General features: G+C 45.5%; 1 protein-coding gene across 1 annotated transcript in view; it reads right to left on the bottom strand.

The window, feature by feature from the left end:
- Positions 1–2,310: 2,310 nt before the first annotated feature.
- The window catches only part of SVOP (SV2 related protein), a 51,923-nt gene continuing 29,617 nt past the window's right edge, over positions 2,311–24,616 (bottom strand). Inside the window, exons 6-15 of the mRNA XM_035016719.1 lie at positions 23,764–23,827; positions 21,756–21,881; positions 21,141–21,269; positions 19,564–19,637; positions 16,399–16,475; positions 12,917–13,024; positions 9,635–9,746; positions 8,619–8,700; positions 5,367–5,456; positions 2,311–3,534 (exon numbers count right to left, since the gene is read on the bottom strand). Coding sequence (XP_034872610.1) covers positions 3,328–3,534; positions 5,367–5,456; positions 8,619–8,700; positions 9,635–9,746; positions 12,917–13,024; positions 16,399–16,475; positions 19,564–19,637; positions 21,141–21,269; positions 21,756–21,881; positions 23,764–23,827 — 1,069 coding nt within the window. The 3' untranslated portion in view covers positions 2,311–3,327. The remainder of the gene's footprint in view (positions 3,535–5,366; positions 5,457–8,618; positions 8,701–9,634; positions 9,747–12,916; positions 13,025–16,398; positions 16,476–19,563; positions 19,638–21,140; positions 21,270–21,755; positions 21,882–23,763; positions 23,828–24,616) is intronic.

The following is a 24,616-nucleotide window of genomic DNA, read 5'->3' as shown; positions in this document are numbered from 1 at the left end:
CGTTCTACCTCCTTTGGAAAAATCTGATATCCAGTACCTTGGCAGCCATCTTGGGGTCATGAGGTTTCATGCATAGGGTTAAATGGCCAACATGCAGAGGAAAGTGGAGAAGAAAAACAAAAAGAAACTGGGTTTTTGATGACATAGTTGAGCTGCTGAGCCTTCCTTAGAACGGCCTGATCCTGGGCTTGTTGTTAAATGAGGAATTAATGTTCAAATGGGTAAGCCATTATTGACTGGTTTTACTGTTGCTTGCAGCTCACTGCTATCCTAGAGTAGTTTACTAGTAGTAACCAAGGGAGACTCTTGATCTCACCCTTCAAGGCTCTCTGTTACTTAACATTTGCCCAAAATAATGAATATCCATATTCATTTCAAAGTCCATCCCTAAGATACTTTTACGTTATTGCCAACACATCTCACTTCTGTGTTCTAAGAATACTCGGAATAAGGGAAAGAAAGAAACCACATAGCCTTAGCTACGTTGACTGTCTTTTACCATTTTCTGACATCTTTCCTAACACTGAGAGAAACGGATGACATTTCCATTAATGGAAACAGGAGCTTTTGGAAAGTTCGAAATTAGATACAAATGTCTTCTGCTAAAGGCCTTGTATATTCCAGAGCTTGGACAGCTTTGGTGGCAGCTCTTGCATCATTCAATAATACTGGCTTTTTTTCTAAGGGTAGGCAATTTAGAAGGAAAAGACTTTTAAACTTTCATTTTCTCAAGAAGAGAAAGCCCTCAACTGTAAGCCTCTTTACCCCAGGGCCTGGAAAACATTCCTTCCCACCAAGCATTACTATCCCACCCCAGCCCCCAGTTTTTCCAGGTTATTTGAGGGTGAAGGGAGTGGACATACTAGTCTGGCAGTGTCTGACTAGCTGTAAGGCTAAAGGAAAAGAAAGGAAAGGAAAGGAAAGGAAAGGAAAGGAAAGGGAAGGGAAGGGAAGGGAAGGGAAGGGAAGGGAAGGGAAGGGAAGGGAGGGGAAGAAAAGGAAAGGAAAGGAAAGGAAAGGAAAAGAAAGGAAAGGGAAGGGAAGGAAAGGGAAGAAAAGGAAAGGAAAGAAAAGGAAAGGAAAGGAAAGGGAAGGGAAGGGAAGGGAAGGGAAGGGAAGGAAAGAAAAGGAAAGGAAAGGAAAGGAAAGGAAAGGGAAGGAAAGGAAAGGGAAGGGAAGGAAAGGAAAGGAAAGGAAAGGAAAGGAAAGGAAAGGGAAGGAAAGAAAAGGAAAGGGAAGGAAAGAAAGGAAAGGAAAGGGAAGGGAAAGAAAGGAAAGGAAAGGAAAGGGAAGGGAAGGGAAGGGAAGGGAAGAAAAGGAAAGGAAAGGAAAGGGAAGGAAAGAAAAGGAAAGGAAAGGAAAGGGAAGGGAAAAGAAGGAAGGAAGGAAGGAAGGAAAGAAGAAAGAAAGAAAGAAAGAAAGAAAGAAAGAAAGAAAGAAAGAAAGAAAGAAAGACAAGCTAAGGTTCTGTGTGACCCAGAAGAGCTCAGCAGACCAGAAAGAATTAGAACCATAGCCACCCATGGCTCAGGGAAATGTGGGTGTCGGGGAGAGGTAGATCTGCCAAGCTGCTTCCTCTCTGGCTGCCTGGGCTGAGGGGACTACAGTCTGTATTTCAGGAACATGGGACTGTTTGACATTAGCCCAGGACCTGAGCCTACAGTAGTCATCCACTGTGACCTCCACGCCATTGGAAGAAAGTGTTGTCTCTGACAGACTCAAAGTCATGACATTGGCAGCCAATGGTGCAACCTGTCCACCTTATTGGAGAGAGTATCACATTAAAGCATCGAGATTACCCTGGATGGATGAAGTTGGCAAGATTCTTAAGTTGAACTGTCACTGGGACATCATGACACATGGAAAGACTTCAATCCTTACAATGTCCACCACCAACATGTTTTAATAAGAGATGAACGTACACATTTGGCTTCCTCAAAATGTTTACTTCAAGCAGGCATCTCCACGCAGAAGGTCAGTCTTCTCTGGCCTTTGATGGGATCCAGCAGCCTCCCCTCTCCTCTGCTAGGTTCCCTGCCTTCATGATGGGGAAAGGGCTCATGGAAACCAAATCCTGGAGGTGGATGTTGTCTGCTGAGACAATGGCATCAGCCCTTCCAATCGAGGCCAACCCCAAACCTAACAGACTGCCCTCTCTCCCTTTGCAAATGTACACACGTCACACATCTGGGCCCTCCCGTTCCTCCCCAACAGTGGCAGAGAACTATTGCTGGAACCCCAGGAGCTGCCTCTATGTAAACACCAAGCCAGCCCTTGACAGCAGGGGTAAGCAAGAAACCAAGGGGCGAAGGATTCCTGGTTCCCTGACCCTGATGGGAGTGGGTGGTTGGTGCAGTATCTTTTCAGCTTCTCTGCCCACGTAGCCAGTTACACATCCAGAGCACTGAAACCTGAGTTAACTGTTTTTCTTTCTTTAAGAGTCACCAACCAACCTGACCGACGAGGGGGTCAGAAAAGAAGCCCCTGGTGCAGCCTTCATTGCTTCCGAAGGGGAAGCCCCCCTACTTTGGCTTTGGGCTTTATCCTCACCTCCTCTGGCCTCTGTCCCCAATTCCTGGGGGAGAGGGAGGACGACAGCTTTCTGAGGTGGTCATCTGGTAGAAGTCCCACTGTCCCCACGGACACGTGAATCCACTGGAGCCAGAGAGAGCGACTCCAGAGGGGACCAGGAGGGGACACATGGCTCAAGTTCAAATGCATGTCCATCTGCCAGAGTCTCTACTAGTCCGGCCTTGGGGAGGCAGACCAAGGGGCCCCTTCTGAGAGAGCATCTCTCAGACCCAGGAACAAGCTGTTCAGGCCACAGCCGGGTCACCTGCAATCTCAAAGAAGAAAACCTGGGGCCAGGGGTGGAGGAGAAATCTCTGAAACAGGTCCTGTTGGTGGACGGCAGGTGCTGAGTCCCTGGGTAGCCGGTCTATACCGGGCTATGGGCCTGGACTGTATCTACAGAGATGTGTAGGTGGTTGTTCACCAAGGGTGTGACTGGCTGACTCTGGGTGGCGTCTGCTTGGCTACCAGTGACACTGGCCACTCCCAATGTGGCAGTTTTCCCATGCAGGTCCACAGGTTATTAACAAGCCTCCCCCCACACATCCGGAGGAGCCCCCGAGCAAATGCCTCCCCACCCCCAGGTGGATCTCGATGAATATGAGCAAACGGAGTCAAGACACAAAACCCTGTTGGTCCAGGTTGTCCTTCTGGGTGAGTTCTTGACGGCGGCAGTGACGGGCGGTGCCCCAGCCGGGCTCCACTAGCTCCCCGCGTTCGACAGCCTCAAAGGCCAGCTCAGCCCCGCATCGGTCCCTACTCCTGAGAGCCAGAGTTCGACCTGGTGACGCCTGCGCCATGCGTCCCTCGGCCGACCATCTCCTGGCCCCACTCCCGGTGGCTGGACTCCTGTAGTCCGCGGCCTTTGGTCTCGATGGGCAAGAAGCAGGAGGCCAGGGCAGCCAGGAGGCAGCAGCCGCTATACACGGCCAGCGTCAGGTACACGGAAGATTCCAGCATGACCTGGGGGAGGGAGACACGGGGCCGTGAGCGCGTCTCTTCTGAAACACGGGCACCACCGACCATTCAGGAAGTATTGCTAAAGCCAGGCCCTCTTGGAAGCCCTCTGTGGGATTATCCCATTCAGTCCCCACGACTAAGAGCAAGGGAATTGCCCCCATTTTAAAGAGGGAAAAACTGAGCCTCAGAGAGGGTTAAGGAGCATACTCCAGCTCACACAGATACTAAAGATGGGGCTGGGGTTTGAGCTCAGACCCCATTAGGGTCAAGTGTCTGTATTCCTTGGAACGACACTCTCTCTCAGAGCAGTACCTCTGCTGACTTTCTCGCTTAACAGCAGAGCTAAACCCCATTTTCTCATCTGCCAAATAGGTAGGGGCATTATCTGCCTCCCAAGGACAGGATCCTCAAGAGGACTTGGCACCACGCGGGCACATGGCCAGCCCTCCGCAGGAGGTAGTGGTGACATACAATGGCCAAACAGAACAGCCCAGAACAGGGATGCTTGGCTGAAACATGGGGCGGGATTCTGTTTAAGTGAAATATCCAGAATTTGTAAACTCATACAGACAGGTTGCACAGGGGCACCCGCCTGGCTCAGTCGGTAGAGCATGGGGCTCTTGATCTCAAGGTTGTAAGTTGGAGCCCCACGTTGGGTGTAGAACTTACTTTAAAAAAAAAATGCACATTGGTGTGGGCAAGGGGGGGGAGGAGAAATGGGGAGTGGCTGCCTAATGGACATGGAGTTTTATTTGATGAAAACGTTTGGGAACTAGACAGCGTTGGCGTTGGCGCAACGCTGTGAATGTGCTAAATGCCACTGAATTGTTCACTTTAACGTGGTTAATGTTATGTTACGTGACTTTTACCTTGGTAAAAAAAAAAGGGGGGATAAAGACAGAAAAAAAAAAAGAATTGGATATCAAAGAAGCAAAACGACTTCAAAATAAGATCACTGGAAATGGGCGCCTGGGTGGCTCAGTTGGTTAAGCGACTGCCTTCGGCTCAGGTCATGATCCTGGAGTCCCGGGATTGAGTCCCGCATCGGGCTCCCTGCTCGGCAGGGAGTCTGCTTCTCCCTCTGACCCTCCCCCCTCTCATGAGCTCTCTCTCTCTCAAATAAATAAATAAATAAAATCTTTAAAAAAAAAAAAAAAAAAGACCTTTCCTGTCGGGGCACCTGGGTGGCTCAGTTGGTTAAGCGACTGCCTTCGGCTCAGGTCATGATCCTGGAGTCCCGGGATCGAGTTCCGCATCGGGCTCCCTGCTCCGCGGGGAGTCTGCTTCTCCCTCTGACCCTCCCCCCTCTCATGTGCTCTCTCTCATTCTCTCTCTCTCAAATAAATAAATAAAATCTTTAAAAAAAAAAAAAAAGATCGCTGGAAATGGATAGAAATGCTCTAAGACCCGTAAGAGGCTGCAAAATTCTGCAAATACACCTAATCATCCAACTCAGAAACCAGGGCCTGAGGCATCTGTTTCCCACTAAATCGTGTTGCTTTCAACAGTTTGTTCTCATCTTACTTGTTTTCATCCAATTAGTTTTTGGCCAAATCGTATGGCACCCCCAGGGTCTTCTGCATAAGAAAGACTCGGGTTTGAGTCCTAGTTTCTCTGCTTCCCAGCTGTGTGACCTTGGACAAGTCCCTTTACCTTTCTGAGCCTGTTTTCTCATTTGCAAGCAATACGACTCCTTTCATAGGATGGGTTGTTAGGGTAAAATAAGATAATGCACACCACCGAGGGCTCTGCAGAAGGCTCAACATGGAGTAGCTGCTCGCCATGCTTTGGCTTTTGTCATGCCCACCCCCTCCGTATTTGGGGGCAATACCCACCTGAGCAATGAACGGGGTAATGAGAGCACCCACTCTTGCCATGCCGCTGCAGGTGCCCAGGCCCAGGGCTCGAGTTGCTGTGGGGTAGACCTGAAACACAGCCATCAATGTGGGCTTGAGGAAATGCAGGATCCTCCCTCTTCTCTAGCTCAGGAGTGATGGGACTGACCCCCACGGGCAGGTCTGAAGTTAGCGTGAGTCACTCAGCTGTTGGTGACCACATCAAGGGGTGGGAGACCAGGTGAGGAGTCTCATCTCAGAGGGGGTAGGAAGTTCAACTGAGAAAGAAGGCAAGAGGCCAAGCTGTGGGTGGGAACCCAGTAAGGGGGTCTTCCCTGCCCAGGGTGGTCCCCCAAATACTCCACCAGGAACTGGTACACATTTAGGATCCAGACCCTGTTCCACCTGCCACTTTTCACTCATTCACCTTGAAACACTGGTCATAGCTCTTCAAAGCATTTCATAAAGACAGAGGTGGAAATGTTTACACGGTTTCTCAGTTGGTACCCAGGAGTGGCTCCCGTGCCTAGCTCTCCCTTGGGCAAAGCGAGAAGTCATGTGCATCTTCCAGGCCAAGGCAATTAAGAAGTAGGCATGTCTTCTCCACTCCCTTCCCCAGTCCACTGGCTGGAAGGAGGACTCCGAGGACTCCAAGGCCCTGGGGCAGGATTTCTCAACCTTGGCACTATGGACATTTGGGGATGGGTCCTTCCTTGTGGTGGGGGGCTGTCCTGTGCATTGTAGGATGTTCAGCAGCATCCCTGACCTCTACCCACTAGATGCCAGCAGCACCTTCTGCACTGCTCTCCCTGAGTTGTGACAACCCAAAATATCCACAGGCATTGAAAATGTCCCTGGGGCGGCGGGGGGGTGGGGAGCGGTGCTGGCAAAATCACCCTTGGTTAACAATTACTGGATGAGGAATTTGCAAGATGCAAGGAGCTTGGGTCCCCGAATCACTGTAGAAGTGAAAGCACACCCATTTGGACTGTTTCATTAGTGAGAAACTTCTGTTGTGTCGATACATTCCATTTGGGGAGTTATTTGTATAGCAGTTAGCACACCACTAACAACTACAATGCTCAGTGCAGAAGCTCGAGAAGAATAAAGAACATACAGGGAAAAGCAAAGCTCATGCCTGATCCTAACACTCAGAGATAACCATTGTCACATTTCCATGTATATCCTTCCAGATCTTTCTATGACTGTATATACATCTGCATTCATTCATTTATGTATTCACTCAACATATACTTTGAGTGCATACCATATGCATTTATATATATTTTAATTCACCCAATGACACAAGCAATATATAAATATATTCTCCTTATCAGAAATTAAAATACCTGAACTCCCTTTGATCCACAACCTCTCCCAGGAAATATTCCCCAGAGGTCCCCACTGTTACGAAGTTTGGAATGTATCCACCCAGAGGCGTTAAAAATATGTGTAAACAAAATATATAGCATTGTTTTAAAAATATAAATGGTGTCATATCATACTGACCAGTCTGAAACTTGCTTTATCCATTCAGCACTATGTCTTAAAATCCTATGGATATATAGACATCTATTTCATTCTTTTTAACTGCTGTAATTGTATTCCACAATGGATATTCCACAGTTTACAATTTAATACAGATTGGTAGACATTGTATTAAAAGAGGGGCACAGACACTGACCAGCAAAAGGAAGTCAGGGGAGGGGAAGATCTGGGAGGGCTTCTTGGAGGAGGCAGGATTGGTGTTAGGCCTGAGGTGGGGTGGAGGGAGCTGGGTTCAAGATGATGACTCAGAGTGAGGACTCTGGAGTGCTGTGGGAAGGAGGGCTAATCTAGACACCCTCCTTCCCCTGGCACAGCATCTGGTACATAATATTCTCCTCCTCCCTTTGCTCCAATCTAAAATAAAATGAAATAAAATACAATAGGTCTAAAATAAATAACCCATAATCCCTGAGTGTGGGAAATTGGACATGCTCGGGTGCTATTGTGTGGAGTGTAAATTCGTGCCACATTTTAGGGGGTGAGCTCTCAAGTCCACTCAATATTTGTAACGTTTATAGGCTTTAACTCAGCAATTCCACATCTTGACATTTATTCTATGGGACTCACACACATGTACATGACTGTATAAAGCTGTTTACCTCGGCATCGTTTGTAATAGTGAAAACTTGGAAAACAATCCAAATTTCTCCTAGTAGGAGAATTGTTATAAAATTATGATTTGCCCACACTATACTATATAGTATAGTAAAATATATAATATATATGCATATATATACCATATAGTATAATCCAGTATACAATATAAAGTATATACACTGCATAGTGAAGTATAGTATATAATATACATAGTATATATAGTATAGAGTATAATAAAATAGAGTATATAATATATAGTTGTATACTATATAGTAAAGGGATAGTATATAATATACATAGTATATATAGTATAGAGAATAATAAAATAGAGTATATAATATACAGTTGTATACTATATAGTAAAGGGATAGTATATAATATATATAGTATATATATACTATATAGTATAGCATATAATAGGTAGTATATATTAGCATATTATATATAGGATACACTATATATAGTATATACTTTATACTATATAGTACAGTAGAGTAGAGCAAGTATGGAAAAGAACAAAGTAGGTTCATATGTCCTGTGCTCATTGTCTTCAATCTTCGTCTCCAGAATTCCCCACCTCCTTCTCTCCCCTGAGACTCTGGAACACTCCCCTCTCCTCACCCCACTGGCCTCGGGTGGCCGCAGCATCCCCAGCCACCTCCACCCCATTGCAAGCTCTGGGGCACTTTATTGCTTTCATGTTTCCCTAAGCCTTGTCCCACACCATTGTAATTAGTTTCTTTATTAAAACTCTTCCCAGTTGCTCACTTCCCCAGTTTGGTACATGCACTAACATAAATTAGCATGTGCCTAGAAAAAAACTGAATTATTAAAAAAAGGTGGTATCTAGGAAGGGGGAACATGGGGCCCTTTAATTTTTGGTTTTATGCAGTTCGATACCATTTGCAACTTTTACATTGAACATCAGCTTTCATAAGCAGAAAAAAAATGATCGAAAGATAGCCTGCAACAATGAAGAGTCTCACAGTCACTACTCAGACAGACGCACGGACAAATCCCATTCTGAGGATCCCAGGCTGGGTGTTTCTGGAGGCAGAGCTCCCTCCCTCCCCTTCCCCGCTGCTCACAGACCGCCCCCCCGCCTACCTCAGGTGTGTAAACATAGGCTGCCTGGAAGCCTCCAGAAATAAATGCTCTTGCAATGAAGAGTAACAGAGTGAGCATGTTTCTAGGGAGAGAAATAAAAAAGAAGATGAGCAGGTTTTTGTTGTTGTTGTTGTTGTTTTCTGTCAGCTTGTTTCAGCAAAGTCCTATCTACCCAGGCAGAATTTATACCCTAGAAATTGGCTCAGCCCACCCCCACCCAACATATCCACACAGGCACACAATCCTGCTTGCCTTCTCTAAAGGCCTGCCTTTATAAGTTTATCATTCTCCGAAGTTCCAGGCTAAGAGCTGCAAACATCTGTGGTGCCCAGGTTGAGGACAAGGTCAGAGAGAAGTGATATGAATCATTGAAAACCCAGACGAGGCCTGGTAGAGTCAGGAGCCAGCTGAGCCAGTGAAAGTAAACTTCTATGCAGTATTTTTAAGGTAATCCTGGTCCCTGACCCTCTGTTCCATTGTTCCCCAAAATGCCTAAGAACACCAACATGTCAGGGTCTTAGCTACCTCTCCAGGCCTTCCACATATTCCTCACCAGCTTTGGTCTGGGGCCTCTCCGAGGTCAAGAGAGGCATAAGCCTCTTCCATATTTTGAGGCTCTTGATAGATGGAAAAATGGAGAAATGCCAAAAAAGGGATTATACAACAGGCCCTTGAAATATTTCCATTGAACAAAGGAATGCTTTTAACGCATACATAAACAGTTGTATGTGCGATCTCTCTGGGAGACAATGTCAAAAGTCTAAATGTGACAGTGTTGGGGCAAAACCTGGACCAAAGTGCCCCCCAGCCCTACCCCCATTAGAGGCCCCAAATTGAGTCTGATCTTGTGGTCAAGAGTCTCAGTCCTAGTGAGGGACCGGGGAAGGCGGGGGGACGGGGGGAATCTCTCAGATGACCACCGGGAATATAGCCCACAGCTTAGAGGCCCAAAGAGACACTGACCGTGACCTGAGAAGTGAACCTGCTGCTCAGAGAGAGCTGGTTGCAAGACCCACCTTCCAACACAAATGAACAGCAGGAGGCTGCAGAGGGAGAAGATGATGAAGCACAGGGCCATGGTCTTCTTGCGGCCCAGGCGATCAATAATCCATAGAGTCACAAGGACACCTGGGGGAGAGCAGGGGCACCATGGCAGGAGGCTTCCAATATGGCTCCCAATGCCCCCCGCCTCCTGGTGTTCACACCCCATATAATTCCTTGCCCCTGAGAGTGCGCTTGACCTACTGAGTCGCTTCTCATGACTAGAATACAGAAAAGCACTGGGATGTCACTTCTGAGATGAAGTTATAAAAGAATGTGGCTTCTGCTTTGCTGGTATTTTCTCTCCACATCTGAGCCTAAAAGTGGCCTCTGGCCAATAACCAGTGAGGAACTGAGGCCCTCAGTCCAACAACCCTGGAGGCATTGAATCTTGCCAACGACCACGTGAGTGAGCATGGAAACAGGCCCCGTCCCAGCTGAACTTTCAGATGTGACTGCAGATGCTGGGCTAACAGCGCCATCGCGGTCTTGTCAGATAAGCTGACGCAGAGGACCCAGGTAGGCCACTCCCAGCTTCCTGACCCACAGAAACTGTGAGTAATAAATATGTTGTTTGAGGTCACTAAAATATGGGATAATTTGTTACACAGCAATGGATAACTAAATAGCCACCAAGGGATGTGGTATTATTGGATCCCGGCAATGGACACTAGGGATGGGAGTCAGAACCACCCGGGTTCTAAGGCCTCCTTCTGCCTCTAACTTGCCATACGGTCTTGGGTTTGTCCCTTGCCTTTTCTGAGCCTCAGTTACTTCATCTGTAAAATGGGACTCAATAAAAATAAGACTCCCCACTTCAGTAGAGACAATATAGCATGGTGCTTATTATTAATAATATTAATAATTATTAAATCTAGGCTCAGCACTTTACATCTATTATCTTGCTTAATCATCAAAACTCCCTAAAATAGGGCGCCTGGGTGGCTCAGTCAGTTAAGCGACTGCCTTCGGCTCAGGTCATGATCCTGGAGTCCCGGGATCGAGTCCCGCATTGGGCTCCCTGCTCGGCGGGGAGTCTGCTTCTCCCTCTGACCCTCTCCCTCTCATGCTCTCTCTATCTCATTCTCTCTGTCTCAAATAAATAAATAAAATCTTTAAAAAAAAAATTAAAAAAAAAAAACCTCCCTAAAATAAATGCCATCAACACCTGCATTTCCCACACTTATTCAATCAAAAAATTAAGTGCCTGCTGTGGTCAGGAACTGTTCTGGGAGCCTTGGGATGTGTCAGTGAACAGAAACGACAAATCATAAATGTAATAAATAAGAATTATCTGAGTTTCAGAAAGGTAAAATCATGGAAATCATCGAAAAGTCATGGAAATGGTTATTGGCAATGTGGTATCTAACTCCAAGTCCCTAGTCTTACCCTCTGAGCTCTGTGGGGAAGGGTTTTAGAAGAAAGATAGACAGGGTAGTACAGGAGTGAAGACCCTGGGCTCCGGGGTGGGACCTCAGTTCTTAGCTCTGCCAAGTGTAGGACACTCAGTGTTTTAGCTGAGCTTTCCTAGAAGCAGACCCTGGGGCAAGGGTCCAAGTACAAGTGCTTGCTTGAGAGGTAACCCAAAGAAACACCCGTGGGAGGCTGGGAAAGTAAGATAGGGAAGGGAAGACAAGAGTGCCTGTCAAGCAAGTTACCATTGTGGGCAGTTGCTATCGAATTCCACTGGGGGGCTCTGGGAGCCAGTGTGGAACAGGCATCTTAGAATTCTGCCTGATGGGCGAGGAAGCTAGGCTATTTATATACCACCGACTCTTGCAGTTATCATTAGAAAGCAGCTCCCAGATGTTAAGTCCCTGGGACTCCCAGCCACCTTGCTTGCTTTTAGATCCTGAGGCTTTCCATCCCTCTTGAGAGAGCCCTCAGACACAAAGACGCAGATACGGGGAGCTGCAAGTTTAGGAACAGTTTTTGGCTACACCTCTCTAAGCCTTAGTTTCTTCAGTTGTAAAATGGGAGATAATTCTGCTACTTCTCAAGACTAAATGAGACATACCTAGAAAACACTTAGCGTGGAGCCAGATATCCATATGGTAAGCGCTCAGTAAATACCAGATACTATTGTTGTAATAATTATTAGTTTTTTGAAAGGAAAAGATAGATCACCTTCACTTTATGAGCAGGTTTGGATTTTTTGACACCCACTGATCCTTCCAGTGTGAGTGCTGATGGGGGACAATTCTCCATGGGTCTCTTGTATTTCTTTTTTTTTTTTTTAAAGATTTTATTTATTTATTCATGAGAGACAGAGAGAAAGAGGCAGAGGGAGAAGCAGGCTCCCAAGGAGCAGGGAGCCCGATGCGGGACTCGATCCCAGGACCCCGGGATCATGACCTGAGCCGAAGGCAGACGCTTAACCATCTGAGCCACCCAGGCGCCCGGGTCTCTTGTATTTCTTGCATGCAGAGGCTCTAGCTGCCCTTTGTTCCAGGCTATCATTTAATTTGGATAGTCAATAGCCTTGGAAGATAGAGATATTGTCCCCTTCCAGAATCAAGGGCAGGTCTGTTTACTGTCCAGTGTAATAAAGGTGATGTCTCTCTCTCTGGAGCAAAACTGGGCAGGTCTCTGACAACCCATTACAGAAGATTTGAGTTCCCTAAGCCTGGGATTCCTCAGGTAAGCAAAGTGAAAAGGGGATTGAGGAAGATACTGGGAAGTCAAGGAAAACTGTGGAATACAGGGTCAAGAATATAGGGAGTAGTAGATCAACCAGGTACATGGAAGGGAACACTCAGGTAATTCCTCAAGCAGCAACCATCATCCATTATCAGCCTGTGTATGCATTTGGGTGACGGGTTCTTATCAAAGGACCAGAGTTAGAGCACAACAGGTGTACCCACTACCTCATTGCATGTGTAACATCCACCTGGACCCTTTGTCATCAGCCTTGTGTGATTTGGGAGCAAGGGGAGCTGACACTAATATGCTATTCATGTGCTATCGAATTCCACTGGGAGGCTCTGGGAGCCAGTGTGGAACATGTTGCTTGCTGTGCCATGGGTAATAAATAGTCTTTGTCTTTGACCCAGGAGTCTCATGTCTTCTGCCAGTGAGCGTGACAATGGGCAGCCTAATCTGTGAGCCTTCAAGTAGAGTAGCCTTCACAGTTCTTGTCAACTTGTAGCTAAGGGCTGAAAAAAGAACCTCCAGCTCCCCTAGAAAGGGGATTTGCTTCCAGGCAGCACCAGGTGGAACCACCAGATGAGCAGCCCCACCTCACACAGGTTCCTCACCTGGGAACTCAGAGAGCGTAGTCCACAGCAGGTCCATGTAATCCTCCTCACTCAGGTACTCACAGGCCAGGCTGCATTTTGCTTCTACTGCCTTCTTCTGGCTAGAGACTGGGAGGTGGGAGACAGGAGAAAGAAGAGCCATGCCTAGAAACTATGACTCACACCCTCCTGCTCCCACACCTCCTTCCCTGGGCATGCTTCAGTTGGGATACCGTGGAAAGGGCCCAGGCCCGGGAGTCAGACAGACTCAGGTTCAAATCCCAACCAGCAGGGCTACAGCTTTATCTTTCTGAGCCTCAGTTTCTTCATAAAACTGGAGCTAATAAAGCCACTGGGCAAGGTGGTTGGGAGAATGAAATCAGGCTGTGCATATGAATGTGCTTAGCCCAGAATTGGCACACACTAGGTATTTTTGTGGCAGACAGACTCCAGGTGGCAGACTCCAGGGTGGCCTCTATGGTCCCCACCTATATTATCTGGCCCCCATTACTTCCTTGATCCCACCTTCTGTCTCTCGCCCTTGCTCTGTTCACTATACTCCAGCTACACTGGTTTTCTTGCTGTTCCTTCAACACTCCTGCCTCAGGACCTTTGCACTGGCTGCTGCCTCTTCCTGAATTGCTCTTGATATATCCCTATGACTAATTTCCTCACCTCCTTTATGTCTTTCTTTAAATCTCACCTCATGGAGGCCATTCTGACCACCCCATTTAAAACTTCAACCAACCCACTGCCCCTTGCTCTGCCACCCATTCCTGACCTCCCTTATCCTGCTTGGCTATCTTTTTCCCCCATACCTTTGTTAAGAAATAGCATGAAAGACTTTGAAATGGGCAAAATGTTTTGTCTAGTGCACGCTTACAAGTTGTATCACCTTTCATTATCTGTGAGCTCTGCACATTATAGAATATTGATATTAATGCAAATGATTCTTATCCATCAAAATGCAAATTGTGTCTGGTGATGCAATTGATTATTGCCTTATGCATATTGACAAGTTGTGCCTCTAATTGTAAAGCCTTTTCAGCATTTCTGATTGCCTATATACGTACATGTATTTTTGAATTCTCCTTTGAACCAGATGCAAACCCTTGCTGGCGTTAGTAAACAATTCTCCATGGGTTGCTCACATTTCTGCATGTTTGATAAGCAAAGACACTGACTATCTTTGTTCTAAACTATCTTTTCAAGGACCTTTGTTTAACCAACAACTTTGACAGGAAGTGTCCAACTTTGGAGCAAGGGGCAGGTTTGCTTATGGGCTTCAGTGGCATAATGTCTCCCTGCAGGACAAGGGCAGGCTTTACCGGCTGTCTGTCTTTACCATCCAGGATAAGAGAGCTAGATGCCCTAAGCTCAGAGATCCCCCTTTTTTTAAAAAAAAGATTTTATTTATTTATTTGACAGAGAAAGACACAACGAGAGAGGGAACACAAACGGGGAGTGGGAGAGGGAGAAGCAGACTCCCTGCCGAGCAGGGAGCCCGATGCAGGACTCGATCCCGGGACTCCAGGATCATGACCCGAGCCGAAGGCAGTCGCTTAACCAACTGAGCCACCCAGGTGCCCAGAGATCCCCTTTTGTAACATAACCCACTGCTTTTGCAGCTGTGGCCCCCCTTCTTCATATTACCCTGTGGGAATGGGAGCTCCTTATGTTGTAAGGAAATGCTGATACTTCAGCGACTGCTATTACTGTGAGTAACAAAGTCCTTTGTCTCTGATCCAGGAGTGTTGTGTCTTTTGCAGGCATCTGTGGAAGCGGTGGAAGGCTAACTTGCTAGCTTACAAAGAGGTAAGTCCTCAGACTTTTCACAGTTCTTAACTGGTTCATTCATTAATTGAGGAGTTAAATAAAATAACATCTTTGATATATGTTCATTGTATATTTGTAGGGGAGGCATGGTTTTGCCTTTTCTTTAAATTTTTTTCTTTGACACACCTATCACCTTCCAACACGCTATGTTATTTACTTATTTATGCTCTTCTCTCTCTTTTTTTCTCTCCCCACCAAAATATGAGCATACAGGGTAAGGATATTTGTAGTTTGTATTCAGCGATGTATCCTAACACCTAGATCAGTACCTGGCGTATAGAAAATATCGAATGAATGACTTGCCCAAGGTCACACAACTACTTGGTGCTAGAACCCAGGCTCCCTGATTTCCAGCTATGGGCTTGCTGCACAGTATCACTTTCCTACCCAGGGATGAGAGAGAGCTTTAAACAGGAGTTGGCAAAATATCACCTGCAAGTCATAGCTGGTCTCCTGCCCGTTTCTGCCTGGCTTGCATGCTAAGCGTGGTTTTTACATCTTAAAATGATTTTTAAAAATCAAAGAGGAATAACACTTCATGACATAGAAATGATATGCCATCCAAATTTGCATTCACGAATAAGGTTTTATCAGAACACAAGCAGTGTTCGTTCATTAACCTATTGTCCACAGCTATTTTCCTCCTCCAACGGCAGAGGTGTATGTCCCACAAAGCCTAAAATATTGACTGTCTGGCCCTTTATAGAAAAAGTTTGCCAATCCCTGCTTTGTAACACTCCCCTGGATCCTCTGCTTTGCTCCAGTGCGTCCACTGTTAGGGACATGCAATTTATACTCTCTCAGTACCAAACCCCAAATATGCGGCTAAGCCACCAACTCATTAAATCCTTATACCAATAAACCAAACTATTAACTAAGATTATAGAGGCTTAGTATGAAAAAGATAACTGGGCAAATCCCGCAGACAAGCAAGAACTTGATCCCTTTATCCTCCACCCAGGGTTCAATGCTAGGAACCTATTCTTAAAGATAGAATGGTTTGAAAGCCCAGACATCTGCATATACACTTTGCTTTCTATTTTGTTCCTTCTGTCCAGCGGCTCCCACCTCTAGCTGCACAATTGAATCTGCCTTCGGCTCAGGTCGTGATCCTGGATTCCTGGGATCAAGCCCCACATGGGGCTCCCTGCTCAGCGGGGAGTCTGCTTCTCCCTCTCCCTCTGCCCCTCTCCCCTGCTCATGCTCTCTCTCGCATGTGGGCATGCTCTCTCAAATTAATAAATAAGTAAATAAAATCTTTTAAAAATAAAAAAATAAAAAAAATAAAAGCTCCTCCGGGTGATTCTGTTGTGTGGCCAGGGTTGAGATCCAGCCTGGTTCTCAGACCTCATATGCACATGAGAATTGCTGCATAGGGTCATGGCCATCAAACTGAGTGCTGTACTTCACCGAGCCCTTTAAGTGACATAAGATATGACTCTGCTGTAATGTCACTTTTATCATGACAAGATTATTTGGCTTTCTACAGAGTATCTTGGAGACCACAGTCCAGGTCTTCTATGCTCATTTGGCAGAGGCTTTCTCCCAGGAGTCTGCGGGGTAACGTCACCGGTATTTGTGCATGGTCAGGCTCAGGAGAGGTGGAACCTGGGGTGGGCATGCGTGTGTGACTATGTAGGGGGGGAGTAGGGTGGTTTGATACTCACTGCTGCAGACATCTCCTGCCTGAAAGAGCTCAGTGGTGAGCAGAACTAATCCATAGTAAGAAAACGCATTGGAAAACCTGCCAGAAAGGAAGAAAGAAGAGGTAAAGAAATGACGGGAGAAATCCAAGTCCCCTTTCCCCATCCCCTCAGGAAGGACTTGCATCTATAACAGCGAGGACCAGTCTTTGGGCATGGGTGACACTGGACCTTTGGGGGCTTTCCTGGGGCCCTTGAGCAGGAAAATGGCAGGTACAAAGCATAGTGATGTGATAAAGGGACGTGATCTTTTGTCCTTTGAAAGACCAAGAACTGTATTATATCACAGAGAACACCCAAGGTTGTTTATTCAACTGGCAATAGGGAAAACAAGTTTGGGGGACCAGAATTTGGAAGAACACAGTCATGGGTGACATTGATCAGGGCTTCTGGGCCAAGTCGGTCGACGTGAAGAGAGAAGAGGAGGGGAAAGCTTTGATAATAAAGAGCACTGGACTCCAGCTCTGCCCTTGAACTCCTGAGAGCTGAATCAACTCACCAAGCATTTATTAAACACCCACTGTGTGCCCCGTACAAGTGTGGATTCTGCAGACTTCCCTAAAATTTCACATCAGAATGAAATAGTTAATTAATTCACAATTGTCCCAGGAACTAGAACACTCAAGTCTGTAGGACCAGAACATTATCATCCTGTAGTACAGTTACGTGGGAACTGTCATAATCAGACCACAGTGATTAATTTCCTTGGGTTGCAATATGTGCTAGCAAATTTAGCAATTTCTATAGTGCACAAAAATTAGTCTCCAATTAATTGCTTCAGTATTTGGCCCAACTGAATCACCTGCATGCAAAGATAGATACCTTAAACTCCCACCTCCGCTCCCTTTTTAAAAATCCTACAGATTCCATGGGCGCCTGGATGGCTCAGATGGTTAAGCGTCTGCCTTCGGCTCAGGTCATGATCCCAGGGTCCTGGGATCGAGTCCCGCACTGGGCTCCCTGCTAAGCGGGGAGCCTGCTTCTCCCTCTGCCTCTGCCTCTCTGACTCTCATGAATAAATAAATAAAACATTTAAAAAAAAAATCCTACAGATTCCACACTTGTGTTGGGCACACAGCAGGTGTTTAATAAATGGCTGGCTCAGCTCTTAGGAATGCAGAGACAGAGCTAGAGCCCAGTTCTGTATGTTATCAAAGCTTTCCCCTCCACTTCCCTGCAACTGACCACTTTTCAGGACAATCCCCTGCTAATTAGCACCTCTATTCAAAGGTGCATGGGAAAAGTGAGAACTGGTTAAACCAGAATGCAAAGTGTTAGCCAGGCCCCTTCTGCACACTGTTCATGCTGTATACGTGATTTGGTAGAAAGAGAGTTCAAAGAATAGCTGAGATTTAACTAGTTGTGGACTTTCAGGTAATTACTCTGTACAAATCCCTGCCTTCCATCCTGCTCACATCCAGACATCGCCAATGGCTGTTATTTAAGGAAAATAGACCAGGATCAGGACTGAAAGTTCTAAGGATGCCTGTATTGACCAAATTAGTGGTTCCCCAAATGCGGTAGGCCCCATGCCACTGGCGGTATCCAAGGCAATATTGGCCAAGAAGGGGACTTGATGGAGCATGCATATTGAATCTCATTGTGACAAAAATCCATTTTACGCTTCCTTTCAATTACAGTTGACCCTTGGACAGCACGGGTTTGAACTGCACAGGGCCACTTGTAAAGAGCTTTTTTTCAATAAATACAGTACACTACTGCAAGTACATTTTCTCTTCCAGAAGATTTTAATAACATTTTCTTTTTCTCTAGCCTACTTTAAGATATAACATATAATACATAGAACATACAAAATATGTGTTCATTGACTGTTTATGTTACCAGTAAGGCTTCTGGTCAATAGGAGGCTATTGGTTAAGTTTTGGGGGAGTCAAAAGATTTCCAGCTGCTCAGGGGTCTGTGCCTTTAACCCCCTTTCTGCATTGTTCAAAGTCAATTGTATTTTGATGATTTCCTAGTTTCGCTTACTTGCTAATGAATGAGTCCTTAACACCTACCCTCTGTCTGTGTCTCTCTATTAAATACAGCAGCTCAGTGACTTGGCAAATCATCAATCTAGCTACTTTTTACTGTGTATCTCTTGAAAATATATGGCCTGCAATTAAGGTTTTTTTTCTTCAAAGCAGACATAGAAAATTCCCTCTTAAAAGACATTTATCTGAATGCTTGTGCACTAATGGTGGGAATGCAAACTGCTGCAGCCACTCTGGAAAAGAGTATGGAGGTTCCTCAAAAAATTAAAAATAGAACCACCCTGTGATCCAGTAATTGCATTACTGGGTATTTACCCCAAGGATACAAAAACACTAATTCAAAAGGATATTTGCACCCCTATGTTTATTGCAGGATTATTTACAATAGCCAAATTATGGAAGCAGCCCATGTCCATCGATAGATGAATGGAAAAGAAGATGCGATACACACACATACACACACATATTTATATACACACATATACAGACAACGGAATATTATTCTGCCATAAAAAGAATGAAATCTTGCCATTTGTAATAACATGGATGGAGCTAGAGAAGATAACGCTAAGAGAATTAAGTCAGTCAGAGAAAGACAAATACCATATGATTTCACTCATATGTGGAATTTAAGAAACAAAACAAACAAAGGAAAAGAAAAAGAGACAAACCAAAAAACAGATTCTTACCTAGAGAGAACAAACTGATGGTTACCAGAGGGGAGGTGGGTGGGGGGATGGATGAAATAGGTGATGGGGATTAAGAGCACACTTATCATGATGAGCACTAAGTAATGTATAAACTCTCTGAATCACTATATTGTATACCTGAAACTAATATAACATTGATGTTAACGATATTGGAAATAAAATTAAAAACTTACTTTGAAAAAAAAAACTTACTTTGAAAAAGGACATTTATCTAAGACAGAAGTGAGTTCAATTAAAGAAAAAGACTAAGAAAATAATATTACAGGTGATATCTGGAAAAGGCAGAGATCAGGAAAGTGATGCTCAAACCACTGAACTTTGTAACTGTTGCCTACGATCAAAGAGTTCTCTGTGCATCGCATAAAAACAGAACCCCAAACAGGGTACAGGTGAAGGGGATCAAAGTGTCAAGAAACAGCTCTTACCATATAAACCACAGCAACAAGGTTGTCCATCTAAAATGGGGCGTGAAAAGGTCCCTCATTCTGCCTCGGTCTTCCTGTTTCAAGACAAGGACATGCTCTTTGCTCTCCACTCCTCCAGCAGTGCTGGCATTGGGTGGACACCCACGGCTGGGAGGGAGGTTGCTGGTGGGCTACACGCTCAGGATCCAAGAACCCAGGACTCAATCCCACAGCACAAAGTCCCCCAGCCCAGTGAGGCCCTCCAGCCGGGACCCAGCAATGTCTACAGTCTTGATTCCCCAAGGATGGAGACGTTCTGCAACCCCCAACCCCAGCCTGAAATCCTGGAGCCAGGAAGCAGACTCCATGCCCTGAGGACTCTCAGGTAGTCCCATAGACCCGGGGTGCAGTCAGTCAGCCCAAGGCCTGTCTAACCATTTCATGCCCAGACTAAGCCAGCTCTAGGTCAAGATCACAAAAATTAATGTGCTGAAAATCAATTCGCCAGAAGCCAATGTGCTGAAAGATTGATTAGTTAAACGACCCACTTGCCAATTTCATATAATTTGCTAATTTATCAAATCTTTGCTCTACAATGTTCTTTTTTTTTTTTTTAAAGATTTTATTTATTTATTTATTTGAGAGAGAGAGAGCATGAGCAGGGGCAAGGGTGGTGAGAGAGGGGGAGAGGGAGAAGCAGGCTCCCCACTGAGCTGAGCTGAAAACAGACACTTAACAGACTGAACCACTCTACAATGTTCTTTTTAAGAGTATATTCTATGAGGGGTGCCTGGGTGGCTCAGTTGTTAAGCGGCTGCCTTCGGCTCAGGGCATGATCCCAGGGTCCTGGGATCAAGCCCTGCATCGGGCTCCCTGCTCGGCTGGAAGCCTGCTTCTCCCTCTCCCACTCCCCCTGCTTATGTTCCTGCTCTCACTATCTCTCTCTCCGTCAAATAAATAAATAAAATCTTTTAAAAATAATAATGAGACAAATAAATAAATAAAATCTTTTTAAAAAAGAGTATATTCTATGACGGTGATTATATTCTTCTTAGACATATTTAACAAATATATTTTCCTTAGTTTGAGAAATGCTTGCTTATTTAAACATGCTAAATGCTTAAAAAAGGATTATGGGCCATAGGTGGTTTAGTCTACCTGTGAATATTGTTTTTGTGAATAAAAATATATTTTTAATATATTCTTGAATGAAAAAACAATACTCATTAAATATGTTTATTGAATATATTTGAGAATGTTTGCATTTGTTGAATATATTTTGAAAAGGCTCATTAATATATTTGGAAATAGATTCATCAATATATTTATAGAGAGAATATATTGAGGAAATAAATATATTAGTATGTACATAGGAAAAATATACTCCTATTTACTACATATATTCGAAAAGAATGCTCCCTGAAACATGTTTTTGGTAAAAAGATACATTACCAACTTAATTCAGGAAAACTGGCTTTTGGAGAATTGGTCTGCTTCTGCTCTTTTTGGTGCCTCAGGATTTACCACACCCACCCTCGTACACGCTCCCACGCAGGTGCACGAACACACACACCACAGACAGTGGGCCAGGCACGGACCTGTCTGGAGATGATGAGTTTCCCCAGCGGCATGGGGGCTCCGTTTTCGGTTGCTATCCTCTTTAGTGTGGCAATGGCCTTTTCCTGATTCCCGGACAGCACATCGTACCTTGCGCTCTCTGGCAGCCACTGTGGGTACAGGTGTGGCAGGTTAGGGTGGAACAGAACACTGGGTCGCAGCCACATACTCTCATCTGGGTGTGGAGCCTTTAAGGGAGGGGCCTCTGGCTCCAGAGGCCTGACTTCAAATCCTGGCTCTGTCATCGATTACATTGGTTGTGTGACCTTGAGCAATTACTTGACCTCTCTGTGCCTCCATTTCCTCATCCATAAAATGGGGATAATGATAGATCCCATCTTTTTGGGTTGTCGAGGGGATTAAGTGAGATAATCCAGACAAAGCGCTTAGCGCAGTGCCTGGAATGGGTTCATGTAGTTATGATTGCTGCCATTGTTATTATTATTACTAATTAGTGTTGCTGCCAGAGTCCCCCCCCAAAAATCTGAAAAATAATCCTTACAGGACGGTGTCCTCCTCCACCCCCTCCCCACCGAAATACAGTGAACAGCAGGAGGCCAAGAGACAAAGGTTGAGACGTCTTAAAGGATACCTACAAAACACAGGACCGCAAAGAGGAGCAAGGGGACAGCCGAGAGGATGAGTAGCCAGCGCCAGCCCAGGCTGGGCATCACAAACACAGCCAGGATGACCTCGAACACTGTCCCGATGGCCCAGAAGACCTGGCATGGGAAAATGGGATCAGTGATGGGAGCCGCATGGTCAACACATGAGCAATGTCAGTGTCATTGTAGATGACACTATCGATATGGGTAAGGGGTCCTTGGGGTCTGCAAAGTCAGAATGACCAGCACTCTTCCTGGGGTCCATATAGTTGGGCCAGGGCCACCATGTTGTCCATCTCCTGAGGGTGCCATCCACAGGGTATAATACTGGCATGGTATCCACTGGAGTGTACAATGTGGTTGTTCTGGTTAAGGAGATCAATACCACCTTGTGTGAGGTCAATATGGTGATGGACACATTGGTTTTTGTTTACTGACATCCATCTCTCTTGCCCAATGGGGCCCTAGTATCCTTAGTCCCAATTGCCTCTTCTCTGCAGGGCTGAATATCTTCTGTGTGCCTCTCCGAGTCACTCCCCATCCTTCCCCACCTTGCTCTTTGAATGCACTGCATCCATAGACTTGTCTTCTGGCTTCCCACTGGGTGCAGCCAATGGGGAGCCCCACAGGAAATGGGAGAGAGGGAGGGAGGTAAGAGAGGTTGGGGCATTTACTCCACTGGCTCCCTCTCAGCAGGGTGCTCATGGGCTCGCTGCATCTCTCAGCAGAAGGTCCCAGGTCCTGTCCAATAGCTCTCGACATACAACTCTCCCTCTCTGGACTGCTAATTACTTCCTGCCTTTGCCTGGCAACTGGAACTTCCGGCCTGGGGCTATTTAGAAATAGTCCCTTTATCAAACTTTCTTCAAATTATCCTAACTTGAGTATGCTGATTCCTGTTGGGACCCTACAACTATTGCCCATTGACAAACCTGGTCCTTCAACTTCCCCATCAGTTCTGGGAGCCCGCAAGAGCCTTCCGAAATCCCCTTTTGCTTAAATTAACCACATTTCTGTTGCTGACAACCAGGGGTGATAGTCAAAATGTCTAACAAACTGATACAGGACTGACCAACCAGAATGGGTACCAGACACGCCCTGCTCCCAACACACACACACACACACACACCCCATGATTGTGCCAGGAGTTAACTCTTTAGTTGCTAGATCATGGGAAGTTCTAGGGGGTCCTAGGAGAGGACAGGGTGTTAGGTGATGAGGCTTAATCAGTGACCAGGATCTGCTGGCACAGATACATCGCAATATTTAAAGAGTTGGTTCATCCATACCAGTGTGGACTAGTTGACTACCATCCTCACTAGTCAGGGGTAGATGCGGTCAGGGTGGTAGATTGGGCCGTGGGGTTAATGTCATTAATATTGCCAGTGTGGTCATGGTGGCTAGAGAATGGCATCATAGACATCACTGTGGACATCAATGTCCGGGAAGAACAAATAAACCCTACTGCCCACTGCATGGCACCATTGGGCAGTTACATATTTGCCCTGAGAGCTTCCAGATCATGATAGGAAAATGGGTCACAAGACCCTGGCAGGAAGAAGGCTTGAGAGGGATTAGCTGGACAAAGGGCCTTTTAAGGCAGCCTCTAGGTTATAGAGCTGGCCGCTCACACAAGACACAGGTGAGTCCAGATACAAATAGGGGTGGAGGGTGATGATATGGACAAGGGGCAGGAGTTTTGGTTCCCTTAGCTGCACTGTTTGGCAGCAACTCTCAGATAAAAGCCATTTCCAGTCCAAGAATGACATACCACCAGCCTGCCACCATTTTTTTTAAGAGATTGAATTTTTTTGTCAATTGAAGAATTTATCTGTATAGCAAAAAAAAAAAAAAAAAACAAAACCCAAAAAACAAAAAACAAATGTTCAAATTGACATAACTGACAAACTGCCATTTCGTTATCCTGTGGCTCAGGACACCCGAGAATCTCCTGCTCAGAGACTGAACACTATTGGGAAACCCAGACCACCCTCCTTACCTCAATCAGCAAAATACACTTAGCTCTGGCCTTCATGGGAAGGAACTCAGCGTACAGCGTCACCCTGGGAAAGCAGAAAGATATGAAAGGAGTTAGGTCAGGACTGAGTAAGAAGATTGCCACAGCTTTCCGAATTTCTTTTTTTTTTTTTTTAAGATTTCATTTATTTATTTATTTGAGAGCAATAACATGTGAATGAGCAGGGGGAGAGGGACAAGCAGACTCCGTACTGAGCATGGAGCCCAGACACGGGGCTCGATCTCACAACCTTGAGATCATGACCTGAGCCGAAATCAAGAGTCCGACGCTTAACCGACTGAACTACCAGGCGCCCCACTTTCTGAATTTCTAGGTCAACATTCCTCTGAGGGTGGTCTGTGGACCACTTAACTTCAGAATTTCCTGAGACAATGGCTAAGTACTTAGATCTCCAGGCCCTACCCCAGACCTCTATCTATCTTTCTTTCTTTCTATCTAGCTATCTAGCTATCTAGCTATCTAGCTATCTAGCTATCTAGCTATCCATCTACGTGTCTGTCTGTCTTGGTCTTTCCAGCTCTCTCTCTCTCTCTCTACATGCACACCATACATCTATGTCTGTTTCTATATCCATGTGTGTATATGTATTTAAAAAAACAATGAGTTCACACTGATACTTTCAATTCCAGTCCAACCAGAAGGTTAGGGTTCTTTCTTTCTTTTCTTTTCTTTCTTTCTTTCTTTCTTTCTCTTTCTTTCTTTCTTTCTTTCTCTTTCTTTCTTTCTTTCTTTCTTTCTCTCTCTCTCTCTCTCTCTCTCTCTCTCTCTCTTTCTTTCTTTCTTTCTTTCTTTCTTTCTTTCTTTCTTTCTTTCT

This window comes from Mirounga leonina, unplaced genomic scaffold (assembly GCF_011800145.1).
Source record: "Mirounga leonina isolate KUSES-001 unplaced genomic scaffold, KU_Mleo_1.0 Mir_171, whole genome shotgun sequence".
Lineage (NCBI taxonomy): Eukaryota > Metazoa > Chordata > Mammalia > Carnivora > Phocidae > Mirounga > Mirounga leonina.
This window is presented reverse-complemented; position numbering and strand designations above follow the sequence as displayed.